Below are 21,300 nucleotides of genomic sequence, written 5' to 3'. Positions count from 1 at the left end.
ATAGCAACCAAGTGGTGGGGTCCTGCTTCCATGTCATCGGAATGCTGAGGAAAGTTTTTCCCTTGCTCCCTGACTCAACCAGGAGGACGTTAGTGCAGGCCTTAGTGTTGAGTCGTTTAGACTATTGCAATGGGTTGCTTCTATCATCAAATGAGGGAGTAACTGCCAGATTGCAGGTAGTCTAAAATACCGCAGCCAGTCTTGTTCTAAACCAGCCCCCTCCAAACCCCTCTTGAACACCCTGCATTGGCTTCCCGTCAAGCAAAGGGTGAAGTACAAGACTTGTTGCATTATACACAAGTGTCTCCAGAAGAAAGGCCCTGTGTATCTGTCTAACATATTTTTCCCCTATAAACCTTTGAGATCCTTGAGATCTAGTGAGCAAGCTCTGCTGCAGGTCCCGAGAGCAAAAAAGGCTAGACAGGGTGGTAGAGCCCTCTCAATTGCTGGCCCAACGCTGTGGAATAGCCTCCCACTTTCCTTGAGACTTTGCAAGGAGTATCTCCCGCTTAGAAAACAGCTAAAAACCTTTTTATTCCAAAACTAGTGTATATTGTGTATACCCACTGTTTATGTGCTGGAAGGTTGCCAAAGGCGCGGAGATACTCCTTTGGGAGGGGATCCTAGCGCGTTATAAACCCGCAAATAAATAAAATAAATAAAAGGGCCTCTATGACCATTTCAATGACAAGACGCCTGACCCTGAAACTACATCCTCCTCCAGCAATGGCAGCCATGCCACCATTTCCTCCTGGACCCCAGTCACCACCGAAGACACCACCAAAGAGACAATCTCAACCTTGAAGGGCATCCACTCGGGCACTCCCATGGACCCCTGCTCACTGCACATTTTTCCACTGAGCCTCCACCGCCATTGCTCCAGAACTACGATGGACAATCAGCGCCACCTTCAAGAGCGGCATCTACCCCGACGACTAGAAATGCGCAGAAGTCGGACCCCTGCTCAAGAAGCCCTCAGCAGATCCCATTGACCTCAAGAACTACCAACCTATCTCCTTCCTCCCATTCGCGGCCAAAGTCACTGAGAAGACCGTCAATGCCCAGTTTTTTTTTTTTAAAGAAATATTGATTTTAATAATATCGAAGTTAGTAATATCGATAGTCAAATTATCTTTGTTAATAATATTACATTTTTTTTTATACTTATTTGTATTTTGAAATCCTTACATAGTGAGACAGGTCCAGATTTAGCACATCGAAACATTAATGGACATCAATTAATCCTTTCAGAGCACAATCGATCACCAGCATTTTACATAGATCAACACATTTTTATACAGAGTGACGACAGAGTAGTCAGAAACATCAGTTCAGTGACATGTTTGAGCTATCCCGAGGCTACAATCCATACATAATCATCAGCACATTATCTCTACCCATTATTATACTAGGTTCCTTCTCCTCCAATGGCCAATTACTTAAACAATTCTTCTATTGATCATGTGTCAGGGAGGTCATAGTAGGCGTGTCTTCGGAGCCCTGCGAAAGGAGGTATCCTTGTAGCGGTGTCTATGGGGGCCGCTACAAGCTAGAAGCTTGTGGCAGCAGTTAGGCATATGTGGAAGTCTGTTCTTGGCAATACATTAGGTCTGCTATCCATTCCTTAAATTTCGGGGCGCTGCCTCTCCCCTATCTGCATGCCACCCTCCGTTTTGCCAACAAAAGCGCTATAGCTATGTTTCCTGTGCGTTTTAGGTATCCGTGCTGTGTACCCAAGAAGCGCTAGCATTGGGTCTCTCTCCAGTTCACTATCAACCATCTGTTCCAGCGCCACAAACACCTGTTCCCAGTACTCCTGTATTCTCATGCACTCCCAAGACAAGTGCAGGAAACCCGCCCTTGGCTGTTTACAACGCTCACATCTGTCATTGCCAGTCAACTTGAATATAAGTTTCTTTATCGGAGTATAATATAGGCGATGTAGATACTTGTAATGTATCACTTTCAGCCTGCAACTAGCCGAGATCTGAGCCGTCTGCATGCAGCAATATTGCCACTGGTCATCAGTGATGTCTCGCCCCAAATCCTCCCCCCAGTGTAGCCTAGCTGGGCTAGTTCTTTCCACTCTGTGCATACGTATAGCACTGTATAGGCGTGACTCTAGGTGTTTTCCACCAGTGGATCCCAATAGCAGGTGCAATGGCATCAGGCATTCCAGCTCCCATGGGAAGTCAGGAAGAATCGATCGCATTCCTTGCCGTAGCTGTACATATAGGAATACATCCAGGGGTGTGCGCCGTACACCATGCATTAATTGCTCCAGTGCGCAAAATGACACTTCGTGAAAAAGGTCTCCCCATGTGCTGATATGAGCCTGTTTACATAAGTCTAGGAATCCCTTTTCCTGTAATAGGGATAGACTAGGATGATATGATAGTGGCAGCCTAGGGGAATAGAGAAGGGGCAAGTCCAGGAGTGATGTTATCCGGTTTCACGCATCGACCGTGCCAGTAGTAGGTGGTGTCGCGCGAATGCGTGCAGGGCCGTATATCAGTCCATTTAGCGGTATTAGATCTGCGAGCCAGTCCTCCACCACCACTTGCGGCATATAGCAAGCAGGATGCAACCAGTAGTAGGCATAATGCGCCTGAGCAGTCAAAAAATAGACCTTATGGTCAGGAACATCTAAGTCCCCCTGGTCGTATGGTCTGGTTAGTATTGACCATTTAAGTCTCTGTTGTTTTCCTCCCCGGAGCAATCTAATGAGTTCTGAGCGTAATGTGGTGAAGAACAAGCGCCCAGGATGATAGGGAACATTAAGAAAGAAATAAAGAAATTGCTGGAGTATTATCATTTTAATGAGCGATGTCCGCCCTGCCAGCGAGAGGGGCAACGATATCCAGCGCGTAATGTTGGTAGTTAATTGGGTAATGGCCGTGCCATAATTCGTTCTTATGGTCTCTTCTCTGTCTCTGGTAATGTGTATGCCGAGATATCGTAAGTCTGTGTTACACCATTCTAGGGGGAAGTCAAGTTGGAAGTGAGTCACTGCTGGTGTGAGCGGAAAGACTTGGGATTTCCCCCAATTAATGTTAACGCCAGATAGTCTACCAAATCTTATAAACTACCGCAATAGAGGGTTAATGTTGTATCATCTGCATGAAGTGATATTAATATTTGGCGTAGACAGCAGCGGAATGCTTTATTTTGATGAACTTGACGCAGTCTAGAGGCTAAGGGTTCTACAGCGATAGCAAACAAGAGTGGGAAAACGGGCACCACTGACGGGGACCTCTGCAGATTGTAAGCTGGCGGGACAGATGACCATTAATCAATATCCTGACTGTGGGTTGCTGATACAGTAATTTGAACCATGATAAATATAAGAGCGGGAAGCCCATCCTCTGCAATTCTCCGAACAGGTAGTCCCATTCCACCGAATCAAACGCCTTGGTGGCATCTAGGAACACCGCAGCGAGTGGAAATTCAGGCGCTACTGTCTGGATCAGGGAGAGCAAGGTTCTGAGGTTGTGTGACGTTGCCCTACCCGGCACATCCCGATTGGTCCGGAAGTATGAGTTTGTCCATTAGTAGGGACAGCCGATTAGCCAATACTTTTGCTAATATCTTTGTGTCACAATTCATCAGTGACAATGGCCGATAGGAGTCGCAAGATGTAGGGGGTTTCTCCAGTTTTAATAGAGATGTGACTATGGCCTCTCTCCTCGAGGGGGGAAGTATCCCTACCTCCAGGGATTTCTCGTATACCTCTTTTAATACTGGTGCCATAATATCAATGTAGTTCAGGAAGACAGGGGTCCCCCGTAAAGCGAACCAGGGGTTGCAATGTATTTAAAGAAAACAATGGTTCAAAGGTGGCCTTCATAGGTCCTGAAAAAACGAGCGGAATCACTTAGATTTGATATTGAATCAGTCAGGGAGCAAACAATATAGGGCAGCATTCGAAATTTTTAATCATTTCATATGTATATATACGTTCATATATGTTCAGGTGCCCACATTAGTGGTGGGGTGCGTTTCGTGACAAAAGTGAAACAGTGACATAAACAGAATATCTCGAATACAACAAGGGGTGAACCATAGAATTATGTACAGTGCGGGAGGGTTTTCCTTGGGGGGGAGGGGGTCATAATATCAATGTAGCTTTTATAAAATTCAGCCGGTAGGCCGTCTGAACCAGGCGCTTTCCCATTCCTTAGCTGCATGATTGGTTCCCTGATTTCATCCAGCTTGAACGGGAAGCAAAGGAACTCTCGTTGCATATCACTGAGCCATCCAAGCGCAACCTCGCCCATGAAGTCCTCCAGATCAGGTGAGCCATGTTTCTAAGAAGTATATAACGTGTTGTAATGCGTAACAAACGTGTCCAATATGTCTAATGAGTCCAATTGTAGTATGTCCCTGGGCCCCTGTATCTCCAATATGTGAGTATTGAAGCGTGGGCGTCTTGCCACTGCCGCTAATGCCTTGCCCGGTCTTTCCCCCTCCCCGTATCTGCGTGCAACCCAGTAGCGTCCCCTAAACTTCGACTCCCTCTGTGCAGCTTCCTCGTATTCCGATCATTTTTCTCGGAAGTTGCTTTGCACTTTTCCCTTCTCTCTGCTGCTCATTTGTCTCTCCAATCCCTGTAATTCCTGCTCAAGGTTTTGTAGTGTGCGCTGTATATCTTTTAGTACCTCGAAGCTCTTTGATATGCAGAATCCCCTTATTGTGACTTTGAAAGCTTCCCATATCAATTCAACCCCTGCCAACCGACCCCTTATTTCGAACAAAGAAGTCCTGGATTTACTCTCCTAACTTAGTCTGGAAAACTGTATCTAGCAAAGCCATTGGTTGCAACCTCCAGCTTGGCCTAGAACTATCATATCCTGGTGGAACAAGCGATACCTTCACCGGGCAGTGATCCGAGAATGTCCTTGCTAGGTGCATCTCATTGCATACACTGGACCCCAATGCCCTTGATAGCAAACAATAATCTATCCTTGCCCCTGTCCCCCTGTGCGACGTGTAGTGTGTGCCCTCCTGTGTTTGTGGGTGCATGTGTCTCCAACTATCGATCAGTCCACCCTCCTCAATGATACCCTTCAGCGCCTCCTGTGCGTTGGTATAGTGGTGTGGGGCCGTATTAGATCTGTCTTGGTGTGAAATACACCCCCCCCCCATATTATGTGAGTGGACCCAACTGTCAAAATTTGCTATCCGTGTTAGGGCCGTAACAGCAGGCAATCGTGACTGAGTCTCTACCCAGTCTCCGCGACACAACAACATATCTGCCTTGTGGATCTTCTATCACCCCAGCCATCTCAAAGCGGATTTGTTTCTTGAAGAGTATGGCTGTCCCACGAGCATAAGATGAGTAGGAAGAAAAGAGCCAACACCCCTCCCATTTACTGGCAAAGTGATTCTTGGCCCTCGGGTCGAGATGTCTCTTGCAATAGTGCCACGTGTACTTGTTGTCGGTCTAGGTAAGCTAAAACTTGCCTCCGTTTCCTCGAGTCCCCCAGGCCCCTGACGTTCCAAGACATCACTCTTAGTGTAGTGTTATCCTCCTGTGTCATCATATCTGCCTAGTCTTAAGTGGTCTGTGCTCTGTAAGCGTGTACGCTTCAAAATGTGCATGTCCCAAAAACCATCATACGCAAAACATACTGTAAATTTGGCTCAGTGTAATGTTGAAACTCCCCATTTACCCGCGATGACCGCGAAACCTTGTCGCACTTCCAGCTATATTGATTTCAGGTCTTCCCCTGGTGTAGACTGTTCCTGCTGCGAGGATTCTGCTCCAAGGTCCGCTTCCGGAATTTTTGGTGTCAATTGTTAGCTTCGGTTGGCGAGTATCTGGCTCGGTTGTATGACGATCCATCGTAAACAATCTCATCGCGGGAGTTCTCATTGCAGCAATTACATCGCAACTTCCGTCACATGGTCAATTTCCCCATCGCACGCTGTTACTACGCAAATGCGGCCATTTAATTACATAGCGTTTCACATCGGTGACTTAACATCGCGCGACATGACAACGCGATGTTTGAGGCCACACGTTGAAAATCAGCCGTCTCCAACTCTAGGAAGCATTAAAAACATGTCTCTTTCCATCACCACAACTACAATATCTAGAATATGATGTGCGCATATAGATGGTTCTGCACGACTGGCACTACACTCACTGTCCACAACTCTACATACTTAAGTGATGCGAGACTCACTGCAGCGGTTCTGGAGCACGCCTTTGAATGTCACACACCCCAATCAACATTTCCTACACAGGACATTCTAAACACAGCACAATTCCAACCACAATACAATAGCCAGTTAAACTGGGTTAGTAATTATTTTTCCCCATCACTACTTCCTAGTTTTGCGCCGTGTGTTTTTGGAAGGTTTGTGTTGTGAAATTTTTAGACGTACTTTTGCAGAAGTTTTGTATGCATTGCTTCAATATTACTTAATAAGGAAACTTAAATATGACTATAGAACAGTTTATATATATTCTTTTTAATGGATGAGCCTTATTACTTTACATTATTGTAGCTAACCTTAGTAAAGGTTCCCTTCAATTTTATTTTACCTTTCATTTAATCATTTTATCCTCTCCTTCGAGGGAAGTAGCCAAATTTGATGGTGTACTCTCCTCGTAACTTGATCAGTGAAAGGATTTAAAATTCATTCACATGGTTTATTGTATGAGAACTGGGCTGCATGTATCTTCTCTGAACATGTATGTCTCCACCGTTCAGAATCGTTAGAAAATACGTTTAGAACAAATGAAAATTAACGGTACCCAGTCATATGACATACATGAAGGACCCAATTGAACAAACTCAGTGCCCGATTTAGAGGTGGCACATAGAGTACAAAATAACTCTAAAACAACCATCCCATAATGACGTGCATTTGGAAAACATGGTAAATAAACATAAAACATGGTGTTCATCAATTAAATTCCAACATTAAACACTCCAAAATAAAAGCACAAACAGTATAATAACAAGAAAAAGAACAACACATCAAAATCTGTCCTGATAGAACATAATGCACACAATTACAACAGAGATGTGGAACAGTACAAATAGAATGTAATTAAATAACATTTCAGGTAATTTTGGAAGTAACCTAGAAGCAGGATTGCATTTAATGTGCACATCACAAAGGAAAAGTGTTGGGGCGTGGCCAGGCGCAGCAAGGTGGCAGCCGTGAGCTTGTGAGGCTCCAGAGCAGAAGGCCCATAAACCCTTCATCATTGTGGGGCCCCCACAATAGTCCCGTGCCATTGGTGAGAAAGAGGGGACCTCACAATGTTGGTGCATCCATCCATACAGCCATCCATTAATACATGTTGCATCCATTCATCTTTCCACCCACTCACCACACACACATCCTTCCACCCATCCTTAATTCATACATCCATCCACCCAGTAGTGACAGTAGTGATAATAACATATGTACCCTGTGAATACATAAGTGTGGCGACTCACCCATCCATGCATCCATACAGCCATCCATTCATCCATCCACCATCCATTCATCCATCCGCCTATCCATGCATCCATCCAGCCATACACCCATCCATGCATCCATCCGTACAGCCATCCCATCCATGCATCCGCCATCCACCCAGCACCTATCCATTCATCCACCCAGTAGTGACAGTAGTGATAATAACATATGTAGCCTGTGAATACATAAAAGTGTGGCGACTTGATAGGAGGCTCGAACCCTGGTTGCCAACACCAAAGTCGGCAGAGCTATCAGCCAGCCACATCCTCGCACTGTCATTGATGCGGTAAGTCTAAGATATCAGTTAGCCCGTTTCCGTTTTAATTATAAAATATATGTTAGCCCGTTTCCCTTTTAATGCTAAAATAAATAAATGTTAGCCCGCATGGAGCTCTTAGCACTGCCTTATACCCTCTTATGCAGCCACTCCTTTTGTTGTGCCTCTGTGTAGCTCTGCATTTGTCATCACCCCATAACTGGCAGGTCTCATTGGAGATCTCAGAAGCATTCCAGCCCGGTTTTAATTCTAAAATAAATAAATGTTCTTCTGCTTTCTTGTATTACAACGCTTCTGAAATAGCTGGAGCCCGTTGCCGTTTCTTTTTTTAGAAAAGGCACATTTCCTACAATTGTGTTCTGCTTTCTTGTATTACAACGCTGTTGCGTTGTAATGGCATCTTAACATCGCATGCGTTGTAATTGCATGCAATGTTAATGCCATCGCGCCGTTCTTGCATGCGCACTAAAAGGCTGCGATGTCAACGACCATGCGATGTAAAAGTCGCGGTGCGATAGCCCCGCGATGTATTTACATCGATGTAATGGGTGTTTTTCCATCTGGCTCCCCCATCTTTGTTCTGTCTTCCCTGGCGCGTTATGGTATTAGGCTAGGCCTGGATCTCGTGACTGCGCAGTGTTGGATCTTTATCGGGTTTCACTATAGTTATCAACACCAATTTAGATTGTTTACAGCTGCTTTTCCGTCATTCTACAGGGCTTTCCGCTGTGTCGCTACCCCTATTTTTGGAGGCGCTATTCACTCGGTCTTTCAGAGGTAGAGATTGTTATCTGTAAATGGCTCCCCGCAGCTCTTACTCTTCACGGGTGCCTTATTTTGCAGTTTTCTCTGGGAGTGAGTCTTACTGCCAGCGGCCCTCAGGTCGCGATCCTGTCTGCGCACGTCCCTCCGCTGACCAGTGCCACCGGCGAGTGCAACCGTCTCCTGTGTGGCGTGACACCCCACAATGCATAATTGAAATTGAGCTGGCTCTATCGTCTCCTGTCTTTTCCCAGTATGGCTATTCCTCTTTCCATTGGGGCCCTCCCTGCGCCGCCATCTTAGTGTTTGGGAGTCAACTGTCCCTTAGTGCGTGCACTGTGTCTGTTATTTTCACCTCCAGCCTATTAAAGGGAATAAGTTTGGCCTGTCAGCTTCTTTGTGGCCCGTTATATCACCTGCAGTCGTGTCACCAGAGCCGCTCCTGCCGTTCACGCTGTTAACAGGCACACCATGTCTTGTATCAAAAGGCCCACCTCAGTACACCATCAAGGCGGGCCGGCTTCTCTCCGTATTCATTCTCAATATGGCCGCCTTCGCTGGCCGCTGCTGTGCCTCAGCTATTCTTCCCCGCAGCGTCCTCCCCCGCCACTTCTCTCGCATAGCGTTCTCCGCCTACCTCCGTCTCTCGTGTTGACGGGTATTTCCCAGTGATCTCCAAGAGCTGGCGGCTCCATAGGGCACACAGGCAGTGCGATGTTAACCCCGCCGTTACTTTTTTGCAGGTTTGCCTCCTCCGTGGGGACCACAGCGCTTTCGTGACCTGTGACGCTGCACTGCAGTTCCAGGCGTGTCTGCTACTGTCCCTGGTCTGTGAACTCAGCTGCTGCTTTCCGACACCAAACGCTGCAAACTCCTCACGTTTTCACACCGCCGAGTCTCTGGTTATGTAGGGACATTTCTCCACTCCATTTCAGGCATTGTACCTCCGGTGGAACAGGATAAATCATAGATTTTGATGCCAGCCTGCGGGAGCCTCATGCAAGGGCGGCCATTCCGCTCATGCGCCACCTAGCGCCCCCACCCAGCTGAAAAGTTTCATCATAGAACACTCCATCCTCTACCCCTCCCAATCCGGATTCCGCAGCAACCACAGCACCGAGACCACTCTACTAGCCGCCACAGACGACATCCTCACCCTCCTCGACCAAGGACACACCGCGACCCTGCACTCTGCAGCATTCAACACTGTCTCCCAATGCACACTCACTGCCAGAGTCTGCAATGTTGGAATACAGGGTACAGCCCTTGACTGGATCCGCTCCTTCCTCATCGGCAGAACCCAAGGAGTCAGACTGCCACCCTTCCTCTCCAAACCAACGGAAATCAACTGTGGAGTACCCCAAGGATCGTCACTCAGCCCCACGCTCTTCAACATCTGCATGACACTCCCTCGTCGCCATCGTCAGACAGCACGGACTCCGCATAGTATCCTATGCCAACGACAACCAGCTCATCCTCTCCCTCACCAAGGACCCCATCATCACCAGGCTCAACTTCCAGGAAGGAATGAAGGACATTGCATCCTGGCTGAGCAGCAGCTGCCTGAAGCTCAACTCGGAGAAGACAGATGTCCTCGTGCTCGGACCATCCTCCTCTGCATGGAACATTACCTGGTGGCCCACTACCCTCGGAAGCCCTCCCACCCCCTGGACCACGCCCATAACCTCGGCATCATACTCAACTCCTCCCTCTCCATGGCCACAAGAGGTCAACGCCATCGCCCTCAACTGCTTAAACCCCCCCTGCACCCTCCGAAAGACCTTCAAATGGACCCTCCCCCAGAATCAAGGAAGACCGTCACCCACACACTCATAAACAGCAGACTGGACTACAGAAATGCCTTCTACGCCGGGATCAACAAGTCTCTGCTCCGCGAACTCCAGACCATTCAGAACACCACACCCAAACTCGTCCTCTGCATCCCTCGACACGAGTGCATCACCCAACACCTGCGGACCCTCCACTGGCTCCCTATAGAAAAGAGAATCACCTTCAAGGTACTGACCCACGCCTACAAATGCCTTCACAACACCAGACCCCAATACCTCCATGAGAGAATCTCCTTCCACGCACCCAAGAGAAAACTCCGATCCGCCGCCCTCGCCGGAATCCTGCGGATCCGCAGACCCAGAACAGGGGTAAAAGCTTTCTCCTACATCACGGCCAAGACCTGGAACAAGCTCCCGATCGACATCAGAGGCGGCCCCTCCCTAAACATCTTCAAGAAGACACTCAAGACCTGGCTCTTCGACTGAACGTAGCTGCTTCCTGCTGCAGGACTGGAGACTGGAAGAAGAGGACGTAGGAGAGGCAGTGGCTGTCTGTTTTCAGGTAAGTGTTTTTTTTTCTTCTGTTTTTGCCCCCACACCCCCTCCCATCCCCCCACCTGGGTCCAGTAGCAGACGCTACTGCAATGCAAAGCTGTCCTTTGTGTCTACGGACTCTCAAAACAGTCTTTCTCATAGCAAGAATTGCTGCTTGTCACTTGAGTGAGCTACAAGCCCTGTCTGTTCATCAATCATACACCACTTTTTTTCCCCAGAAAAACTGGGGTTGCAGATTAGGGCGGCATTCTTGCCGAAGGTTGTGACACCTTTTCATGTTGGACAATCCGCCATCCTTCTAGTGTTCTTTCCTCCGCCTCACCCCTCGAAACAGGAGGGTAGGTTCCATCCCTTGGACCCCAAATGAGTTTTGATCTTTTACATTGATCCTTTCAACTCTTGTGAGGTTCTCCAGGGCTAAGAAGGGTAAAACAGTGCAGAAAAGGATCATATTTAGATGGATTCTCTGTATTAAGATCTGCTACGCATTGGCCAAGAAATCACCTCTGAAAGGTCTGTGGGCCCATTTAAACAGAACCAAGGTTGGTACCACTGCATTGGCATGGGGAGTGCCTGTTCTGGCCATCTGTCAGGCTGTGATGTGATGTCAATCCACATGATAAAGAAACACTGCTGCCTTGAAAGCCATGTCTGGCGGAAGGAGCACGTTACAGGATTTTTTGGTCTGCGCCATTCGATAGACTCACTACCTTTGGAGATTCTATATTTGGTACCTGTTCACATAGAGATTCATCTTGAAAACAATGTAGTTACCTTCAGTAAAACTCTTTCTAGAGGGCTCACTAACTGCAGATTCTTCACTGCCTTGCCACCTCCTTGTAACTTGTGTTTTTTAATTGGCAGTTTTGTGCATAGCTGGTCTCCCCTGAACGGTATCTGGTGCCTAAACAAACTTGAAGACCCCATTCATTGGAATTATTTTTTTTAATTGGCCAAACAGACTAATGTTTTGTGTGTGTTGAGAATCCAGTGAGTAGTGGAGTATTTGGGTCTCCAGGTTTATTTATTGTGACTCGCTCCTCAGCGTTCTACTTGCCGTGAATCTACTGATTGAGTAGCCCTCTAAACTCCTCTGATGAGAGGAAATACAATTTCTTCTCCAACTGAAGATCAAATCCTGGGGCATGATAGACCACTGTGGTCTGGAGCAACTTTATATTAAAGAGGCCATGGTATCAGTAGTTTATTTTGCAGTATGCTGTTCAGCAGCCTCAGATTTCAAGGGGCCATAGAAGATGGATTTAGAGTGTGAGTGTGTTGTCCATGGCTCCTGCACAGTGATATGGGTTGTTCTACACAGTGCCCGGTAGGTATAATACGGCAAAAGAATATTGGAAGAAAATGTGTCCCCTTTGGCCAGAGCACAGGTATGATTTACTCTTACTTGTGGAACGTGGTTAGAGTACTGCTTTGCAGGATTTGTCTGGGCCAAGCTCTTTGGAACAGCTTGTTTTGGGCGCAGGGCACATCAACACCATTCTCAGTCTTAAGCATTGACTACATGTCAAGATGTTTCCTACTACGTGTGCTGCCGTAGTAGGCTACATTGCTGGTGCACTAAGCCCCTTCCTGTACAGAAGTAAAAGCTGTGCTGGGTCGGGGATCTGAAAAGAATTGTTTTACTTGCATGCTGTTTTCTTACAGTAGAGTCCCCGAACTCCAAGGAAGCGTGACTACCAAAGTCATCCTGCCAGCAAAGATTAATTTTCAATGCCCTTTTCAAAAATAATTTTAACTAAGTATGTGTGTGTCTGTGTGTGATGGTGTTGTGAGTTGTAAGTGGTGTCTTCCAGGGGGAAAAGTTAATTCAGTGCACCTAAGGTCAAGTATCCAGGCGACATGAGCCACAAAATAATTCCAAAAGTAGGAGATGAAAAGTGCATGTCCGCACCCCAGTGCAGTGCACCACAAGTATTGGCCCTCTGAACTAAGAGGCTCTTGGGGAGTATGAGCACGTTGAGCGGGTGCTGAGTACGAGGCTTGGGCATGTCCACACGTAGTAATGTGGAAGATTTAGGACATAGGTGTATATAGATTAATTTATGATCTTCTCAAGTACCCTACAAGAATGGTTGAGGAGTTACTATTTATACAAGCTTTCATATGAACTAAAAATTCCACAGAAGCAGAGTATTTTTCCAACCTACAGCCGTTAATATAAGGATGGCCAGAGAATGAAAAATACTCACGTACAAATATTCAGCAGCCATCACTAGGCTGGAGAAGAATTTATTTTAAAAGAAAAAGCATACAGCTCCATGAACAATGCCGGTGCTGGAGAACGAATACCGAAGACAAATGATTCTTCTTTGGTGAAAACCTTTAATGCTTTTACTGAGTCTTTTTGTGAAATGTTCTCCTCTACACAGGTCAATCGCGGGAAGATTTTATTCCCTTGTTGATGTCATTTTCTCTTCAGTTTAAGTAGCAATTGCGTTTGGCTAGACATGAGTGCAATTTTCTTGATAAGGTATTCAACAGTCGCAATTTAAAATTCTGATTATGGATGTAAGATGTGGAGAACTTGTCATCACTCTTAGTTCACCAGCATTGACATCCATTCTTTTCTTAGGTACGAGAAGTTGCAGCTCTTGATTGACACATATACACCAGAGAAGTTGGAGGTCCACAGAATTATACGGTAAGGCCTATGTGCGAAGGTTATTGTTTGAGCTTCCTTTTTGTGCCTCTTCCTGTCCATCTGCATGCCTTTATGTGTATGCCCCTAGGCTAGCGGTCCAAGAATGATCATGCTTGTACAATTCTCACCTTGTGACTTCATGTCTGTGCCTTATCTTAAAGTTTATCCAAGCATGGACCAGCATACTTATGCATTCCTTTCTCTTCTGCACTTGTATTTCAAGGTCTTGTTCACTCTGTATGACTGCTACTACTGGTGTTTGATCCCTACTCATGGGACATCAAATAACATTTTCAACTACTCTAGTGCTTTAAGTTAAAGGAGACCAGAACATAGACAAGGTTGACCCAGCCATATTCCGATCACCCATTCGTATTCATCACTAACCTGAAGCCCACAAAGCACTGACACAAACTTCACCTCCAGTTATTGTCTTCCCATGTATGATCTGGCAGTCCTCAGGAGTACTGCAAAGAATACTTAGGAGACTTTCATCAAAGAGTAAAGAAAACCTTCATCTGGACATTACCACTCAGTGTAACAAAAATAGTCACCTCTTGATTCTATGTGTCAGATGCTTATGGTTCCTGTTGTTACAAGAATGACTTTGCAGTGGGGATGGGATGGTAGTTCGGAAATATGAGAAACACCCCATGCCCAGGTGCATCACCCCTTATTGCAAGAAACCTTTGCAAACTTTGTTTGCTCAGTGACCATGACGACTTAGTGCTGCACATTTCAGAAATGTATAAACTGTTACATTGTGGTATCAACTGCTCTGTGCCAGTTGTGGCTTTGAATTCGCAGACGGTTTCCTACAAGACCTGTAGAATCTTTGAGAACGAATGAAAACAAGAAAGGTGTCAGAATGTTTTGGAGCTATATACCTTAAATGATCTAGATGAAGTATATATCGACCATTCCTTATCAGGAGTACAGAAAAAGGTCTGGTTGAATGCTGCATTACATCAAGGGATGTCCAAGAAAGTCAGCAAGGCATACATTACTTCAGCCTAAACGGCGCCAACAGTAAGTCAAAAATGAAAGTCCTATTGACCCATTCAGCCTCTCGACAATTGCATTCTTCAGGTGAATTGGTCTTCAAAAACTTTAATAAAGAACCTTTGCCCAATGAAGGACCCCCAGGGAGAACATGCACTTCTCCTGAGAAAAATACCTTTTTATTGAAGACCCTTGAAGTCAATAGTCTATATTTTTTGTTTGCTTTAAAACCTCAAAGACTATTGGCCTCAAACCAGACACCAGTTTTGTAGGAGAGAATTTAATGAGTTTCATTAATCTGAAGACTAGACTTGGCCCAAGGTTCCGAGCACACTCCGCATTGACCCATAAATAAAGCATGTTTCAGTTGGCCAGAATTCTCTTACCACAAAGCAGAAACTACTTCTACAAACTAATTGTTTAAGAGACTTTCTCACAGGAGTTTGAGGCATTTTCTATTACAAGTAGAAGGAGGCTTTAAATGATGTTCCCACTGCACCAACGGCACGCTCACAAACTAGTGACAATAAAGATTCATAGGGAACAAACCCATTTCAGAGACCAAGTGGCCACAGTTTTTGCCCAATTGTGGACACACCTTAGGCTTTTGATTGGCCATTTTCAGTGGCATGACCCATACAGCAGGTGTACTGGGAACAGGCTGAATGCAGATATTATTCCCTATGAAGAGCAGTTAACTTCCTACCCCATGAGGGCAGCCCCACCAGATGGCACTTTAGCATATAATGCAGTTATTCAGAGAATGGCACACCCTCGTGTAGGGGTATTGGAAATTAATGAGAAAGCATAGGTTTTCCTTGGTGTGACAGTGCTAAAAATGAGTGAATACTTTCCCATATTAAAGACTGCTGGGAAGCAAGGAAGTAATTTCTAACACTTGCTGAAGACAAGGTTGGGCCTACTGCAAATTTAATGCTAATATAAAGCAGTCCCTCTGGAACATTTTCTTTCTTTATCGGATGGCAAGCGGAATATCCATGTTGGTCATAGAGCCTGCAAACAGATAATAAATCCAAAGAAAAGCATCTGGGGTCACGGGTAGAACGGTGGCCTTTGGGGAAGGCTTCAGTTAGTAAATAGCAAGTTCTCAATTCTGAAGAGCTGCTGTGACTGGATTTAATGGAAAGAGACATGGTGGCGTTAATTCAACACCTACCTGAAGGCCACCATAGAAGGCTGAATAAACTGTGCCCACAGGACTAGCTTAAGGAGATCCTTTGAATTTGGAGTTACTCCTTGCCATCAGATCACAGCTAGCTTACTTGCGATATCATCTAACATTCCAGCAGTGCAAGGAAAGTATTGCTGTTTGCCCAGTAAGACATTTGGTGTCCGTTTGACACTTTCACATTTAATTTTAATGTGTGCTGCTGTTTTTAGATGCTGCTTTGAAAGACAATAATAGTCCAGCCTGCATGTGAAAGGATCCTGTCATTTCTCAACATGAAGAGGATGTCCTCTTTTCCAGACACCAGTCTCTAATGATGAAGATGGGAACCTTCCAAATGGGTACGATGCTATCATGCATTGCACTAATTCCTAACACAAGGTTTCATGAGACTGCTCCACAAGTGACAAGCAATACTGTGTTCTCAGGTGACAGGTCCCGAAGGGATCTAGTGATAATAATACCGAAGATTAAAGTTCGGAACTCCCACAGTCTTGTGGTGAAGGGCTGCCCCTTTGCAAACATGCTACTTGTGACCATTAGTACAGATGCATTTCAGGCAGTACGATGCTCGCACACGAATAGCTTCACGATGGAGGGCATGTGGACTTTTAAAGGGGCACACTAGTCGTTTATTTGTTTGAACTGAAATAATTCGTCTTGGCACTAGCAGCATTCCTGAATCACCATAACAATATGATTTTAATTAAAATAGACCGCATACTATGAATGAAATATTTGGCTAAACGGAAGAGAAAGGACACATTCACATCAGTTGTCCGGAATGGTACAAGATATGGCCTTGGGCACTGGTTGAGATGCGTGAATCTCCTGTCAGAACACATACTAGGCGTTGAGAAGGAGCCACCAAACAGTGTGAGCAGAGATCTCCATCCGTCACGAGAGTGAAAGTTGAATCTCACAATTTACAAATGTCCTTTCAAGAATAGAAAACCCTAGAAGTAGATCTTTTTTGTGACTAAGAAAAATACATAACTTTCTTACCTTTGCCTCCTGCAACCAAGTCTTAGGGGAATGTATCTGCTGTCGATTAGCCTGGGATATTTGAGTATGCATTTCACTTATTTACAGCTTCTTAGTATACAGTGAGCGAAATGCACCATGCGCCAATGAAGATACTTTGTTTAACTTCCCACGGGCACATCAGCCATGCTTTTGCCATCTGGTAGAAATATCTGTACAAACGTCTGTGCCAGCAATGATGGAGAGTGTTGTGCTGTATTGCTTAGTCACTGAATAGCTCCGGTCAATTTGGTTATTTAACTGCATTTTCAAAATGCATAAGAATCTTCAAGGAGGTGCACAGGCCAATGACTTGTGCTTGTAAGTGGGAATGTTTTGCTCGAGCCATCATAACCATTTAAATGCAGTAACTCAAGACATAAAGTAATTTTTAATACTCAAGATGCAGCTTTTTTGCACAATAGGTAAACCATGTCTGTGTTTGGGATGCACATAATGAAGGCATATATGGAACATTTGAAGAGTCTGATCCCATCATGTGCTTATCAATTCTAACATGGGATTTAAATGTCCGCACAAAACTAATATGGCTCCTCGTTTGAACCCAGGCACTATTGTGGTGTAATCAAGAGAGTCCTAGAATTTAGTCTTTCTATAGGATACTTCTAATCGCAGTTTCATCACCTTTTGAATATTCCTCATGCATCAGGCTGGATCTGGAAAATCTTCCAATAGTATCTCTGCGTGCTGGTGGCTGAAGTTGTACAGCTCTGCTCCTCTGTCATTCTGCTCTAAATAGATAGTGAGGTGCTACCACCCTGCTCCGGATGACCCAGCTAGCTCCCACCTCTACCTCCATCCCCCATTACTCCAGCCATTCAAGATGGCAGAACTGCAGGAACATTTCCTTGGCTAGATAGTACATATTGCCTTGGTCGGACAATTGGCACCAGTGTGACACTGGAGACGTGCCTGGATGAGCTCTAGGAGCCTCTCCGGGGATGTCCAATCTTCCCTGATGGACAGGCCCTCCGATTGGTTTTTCCTCTATGGTGAGAAGGTGTTTCAGCCCTCGAGGACTTAGACAGCAGGGCCACAGCGTGCTCCTTGGATTTGTCTGCTCCAATGTGTCAATAGGGCTTTTGATTCCGCCAGCACCCTTGCATGCATCCAGGCCAGTTGACTCTACGCGCCTCCCACAAACCATGTGGGCAACAGGGGCAGCAAGCAGCCCACTCCCAGCTTCTCCCATAAGCTACAGCCGCAAAACCTCTTTAGTGTGCTCTTCCATACACACAGGCACCTTGTCGGAGAGAGGATCCTTCATTTTCTCCCAGGGTGGGGTGGCAAGCAATCACTTCACACTAGTGGATCCTGCAAATTGTCTGTCAGGCTAATGCTCTCCCATGTATTTCCACCCCACCTTCCACTACTACCAGTATGACAGCAAACAGAGGACCATCTGTCTATCATACAGCAACAAGTGCAGGCCCTTCTGGCCAAAGGAGCAATAGAGAGGGCGTTGGCATCAGCATTTGGAACTGGCTATTAATCCTTCAGCTTTCTAGTGCCGAAGGACGAGAGGCCTTTGTTTCATACTAGACCATCTTCCTCTCAGTTCTTTTCTGCGGTGGGACAAGGTCACCCTGACCCAGGGCTTGTCTGGCTCACCCCTGGAGATTAGATGGTAGTGTTGAACCTGCAAGGCGCTCATTTTAATTTCCTCGTCCTGCAGGCGTTACCCGTGGTTGACAGTGTGGCAGGAGCATTTTCAGTTTCCTGTGCTCCTCTTTGGCCTCACCAGTGTACCCGTCTGGTTTTCACGAAATGCAGAGCATCTTCAGAGGTCAGAGCTTCCAGTCTTTCCCTACTTAGACAGCTTACTGCTGAAGGTGGGCTTGCTACAGGCAGTCGTCACCCACCTCCATACTATGGCAAACCTCCTTACATCATTGGGGTTCACTGTCCTGGTGCTGAAGTCACGCCTGACTCCTTTGCAGGTGCTCCTATGCATCAGAGCTATTCTGCATAAGGTGCAGTTTTGTGCTGATTCCTCCTCCCATAGCAGAGATTAAAGGACATTTGTGACATGATCCTGATGTTTTAGCCTCTCTCCTGACTCTGTGTGACTGACTCTGAGACTGTTTGGGTTCCTGGCTTCCTGGCTTGCTGCATCCCACAGGTAAGGCTCTACAGTGGCATCGGAAATCCAAATGAGCAGAGTCTCAGGGGGTCTTCCCAACTATGTCACGATTTAGGAGGAAGCTATAAAAGATCTACAGTTGTGGTTGCTGGACCGCGATTGGGTCCGCGACAGATCCCTTACCCTGCCCAGAGTGAGCAATGGCAACTGAGGCATCACTTTTGAATTGGGGAGCCATCTGGGAGCAGCGGGGATCAGACATTTTGTCTCAGGTGGATACCTGTCTCCACATCAACCTTCTGGAGTTGTGGGCCATCTGCTTTGCGTTGACTCTTCTTGCCATCCACCAGAGGAGGGCTGCTACAGGTAGTCATGGACAACACCGCCTCCATGTGGTACTGCAATAGCAGGGTCGGTGTGGTTGTGAACCCTGTGTCAGGAGACACTACTCCTCTTGGAATGGCTGGAACACTAGCAGATTTTCCCGATGGCACACCACCTGGCGGATTGTGGGAGCCAGGTCCGGCACCTTTACACCGTTACCTCTCGCTACTCAGTGTTCTGAAAAGGGATCAGGAGCGACTGAGCGCAGCAATCTCCCAATGCCCATTCCCATCAGACGCCTTTTCCCTTGGGTGAGGTGGGATTGTGAACCCTGTGTCAGAAGGCACCACACCTCTGGAAATGACGAGAACACTAGGGGAAAGGTCTTCTGTCGCAGCAGCCGGGCAGGTCCTGAAACTGGCACTACGCTTGGAGATTAAGTGGCAGTATTTGACTTCATTTCACTTCCTTCCAAAGTAGTTGATGTCATTCTGGCAGTCAAGTGTCTTTCCACGAAATCAGTATACTCTTGTCTTTGAGACAACTTGGTGGCTTGGTGTGATACTCAGTAGATTGACCAAATTTAAGCCAAAGTCTCCGGAGTGTTGTGTTCTCTTTGTGTTCTCTCTGGCCCGGCAATGACTTACTTTGTGGACTGTTAAATGGGCCATTTTGTCCGCTTTTGTGGTTTCCTGCAGTTCCAGGACTAGCCTTTTTATTTAAATCACCTATTGTGATACGTGTTTGAATGGGCTGCAATATTCGTATCCTCCCACACCACCCTTCTTCGTGCACCAATGTGACCTGAATCTAGTTCTCGTTTTCACATTCCTAATGTACTCTCTTTCAACCACTACACAGATGTCCATTGCAGCTTCCATTGCAGCTTCTTACTCTAGTGAGTCTAGCACCATAACTTTGGCGAGGTGTGTGAGTGAACTACAAGTCATCTCTGTCAACCCACAATGCGCAACATTCTTTGCAGGCAAGCTGGTGTTGAGGCCCTGGAGGTAACTCTTTTTTTATGTCCGGCAAAACATCACCCTCCAAGTGTACTTCACTCCACTTCACCCCTTTAAAGAGTAGGAGATTCCATCTCCTGGATCGTAGCTTCTACTTTGATTGTATCTGGGAACTTCATGTGAACCATTAGCTCTTTGTTGGATTCGCTGAAACTTAGACAGAGCAGTGCAGAAACGAACCATTCGTCCCTAGCTTGTTCTTTTTATTTACAAAATGCTCTGCGTTGGCTCAGCAGCCCCTAGAATGCTTGTGGGCTCGCTCCACTGGACCCAAGGCTGTGCTAATACATTGGCACGTGTAGTGGTTGTTCTGGATATTTGCAAGGCTGCAACGTGGGCGTCGCTGCTCACGTTCACAAAGCACTATTGGCTGAACTACCAGGTCTGACGAGAAAGGCATTTGGACTACTCAGTGATGCAGCACTTTCTGTTTTGAGACAGTTCACAGACAAGCCTTTGGGGAGGTATTGTTTTGGTAACGATTCAAAAGGAGAGCAACCTGCAGTTGGATGGCGAGAAGGCATGGAAGCAGTCGCCAAATGGATGAAAAACAGCTGCCTACAACTAAACACCAGCAAAACAGAAGTACTCATCATGGGCCCAAACCCCGATGCCTGGAGCGACACCTGGTGGCCCACCGCCCTCGGAAACCCGACCAACCCCCACAGACCACGCACGCAACCTGGGAATCATCCTGGACTCCGAGCTCAAAATGGACCGCCAGATCAACTCTGTCTCATCTTCCTGCTTCCACACCCTCCGCCTCCTTCGTAAGACCTTCAATTGGATCCCCCTCGAACACCGAAAGACAGTCACTCACGCCCTGGTCACCAGCAGACTCAACTACGGCAACGCACTCTACGCCGGAATGAACAAAAACCTCATCCGCAAGCTACAGAACATCCAGAACGCCGCCGCAAGACTGGTCCTCAACCTGCCAAAACACTGCCACATCTCTCAGCACCTGCGCACACTCCACTGGCTCCCCGTCGAGGCGAGAATCACCTTTAAGATGCTCACCCACGCACACAAGGCCCTCCACGGCACCGGACCAGCATACCTGAACAGCCGACTCAAATTCCACGCACCCCAAAGGACCCTACGATCAGCC

The 21,300-nt window shown here is 46.5% G+C and overlaps 1 protein-coding gene across 2 annotated transcripts in view; it reads left to right on the top strand.

Annotated features, from left to right (window-relative positions):
• Positions 1 to 21,300, top strand: part of HAUS4 (HAUS augmin like complex subunit 4) — a 132,484-nt gene that overhangs the window by 79,552 nt on the left and 31,632 nt on the right. For both annotated transcript variants that reach the window (XM_086923663.1, XM_086923664.1), the window contains one exon: positions 13,457 to 13,525. In XM_086923663.1, the coding sequence (XP_086779789.1) occupies positions 13,457 to 13,525 (69 nt within the window). The remainder of the gene's footprint in view (positions 1 to 13,456; positions 13,526 to 21,300) is intronic.

This window comes from Lissotriton vulgaris, chromosome 5 (genome assembly GCF_964263255.1).
Source record: "Lissotriton vulgaris chromosome 5, aLisVul1.2, whole genome shotgun sequence".
In the NCBI taxonomy this organism is placed as follows: domain Eukaryota; kingdom Metazoa; phylum Chordata; class Amphibia; order Caudata; family Salamandridae; genus Lissotriton; species Lissotriton vulgaris.
This window is presented reverse-complemented; position numbering and strand designations above follow the sequence as displayed.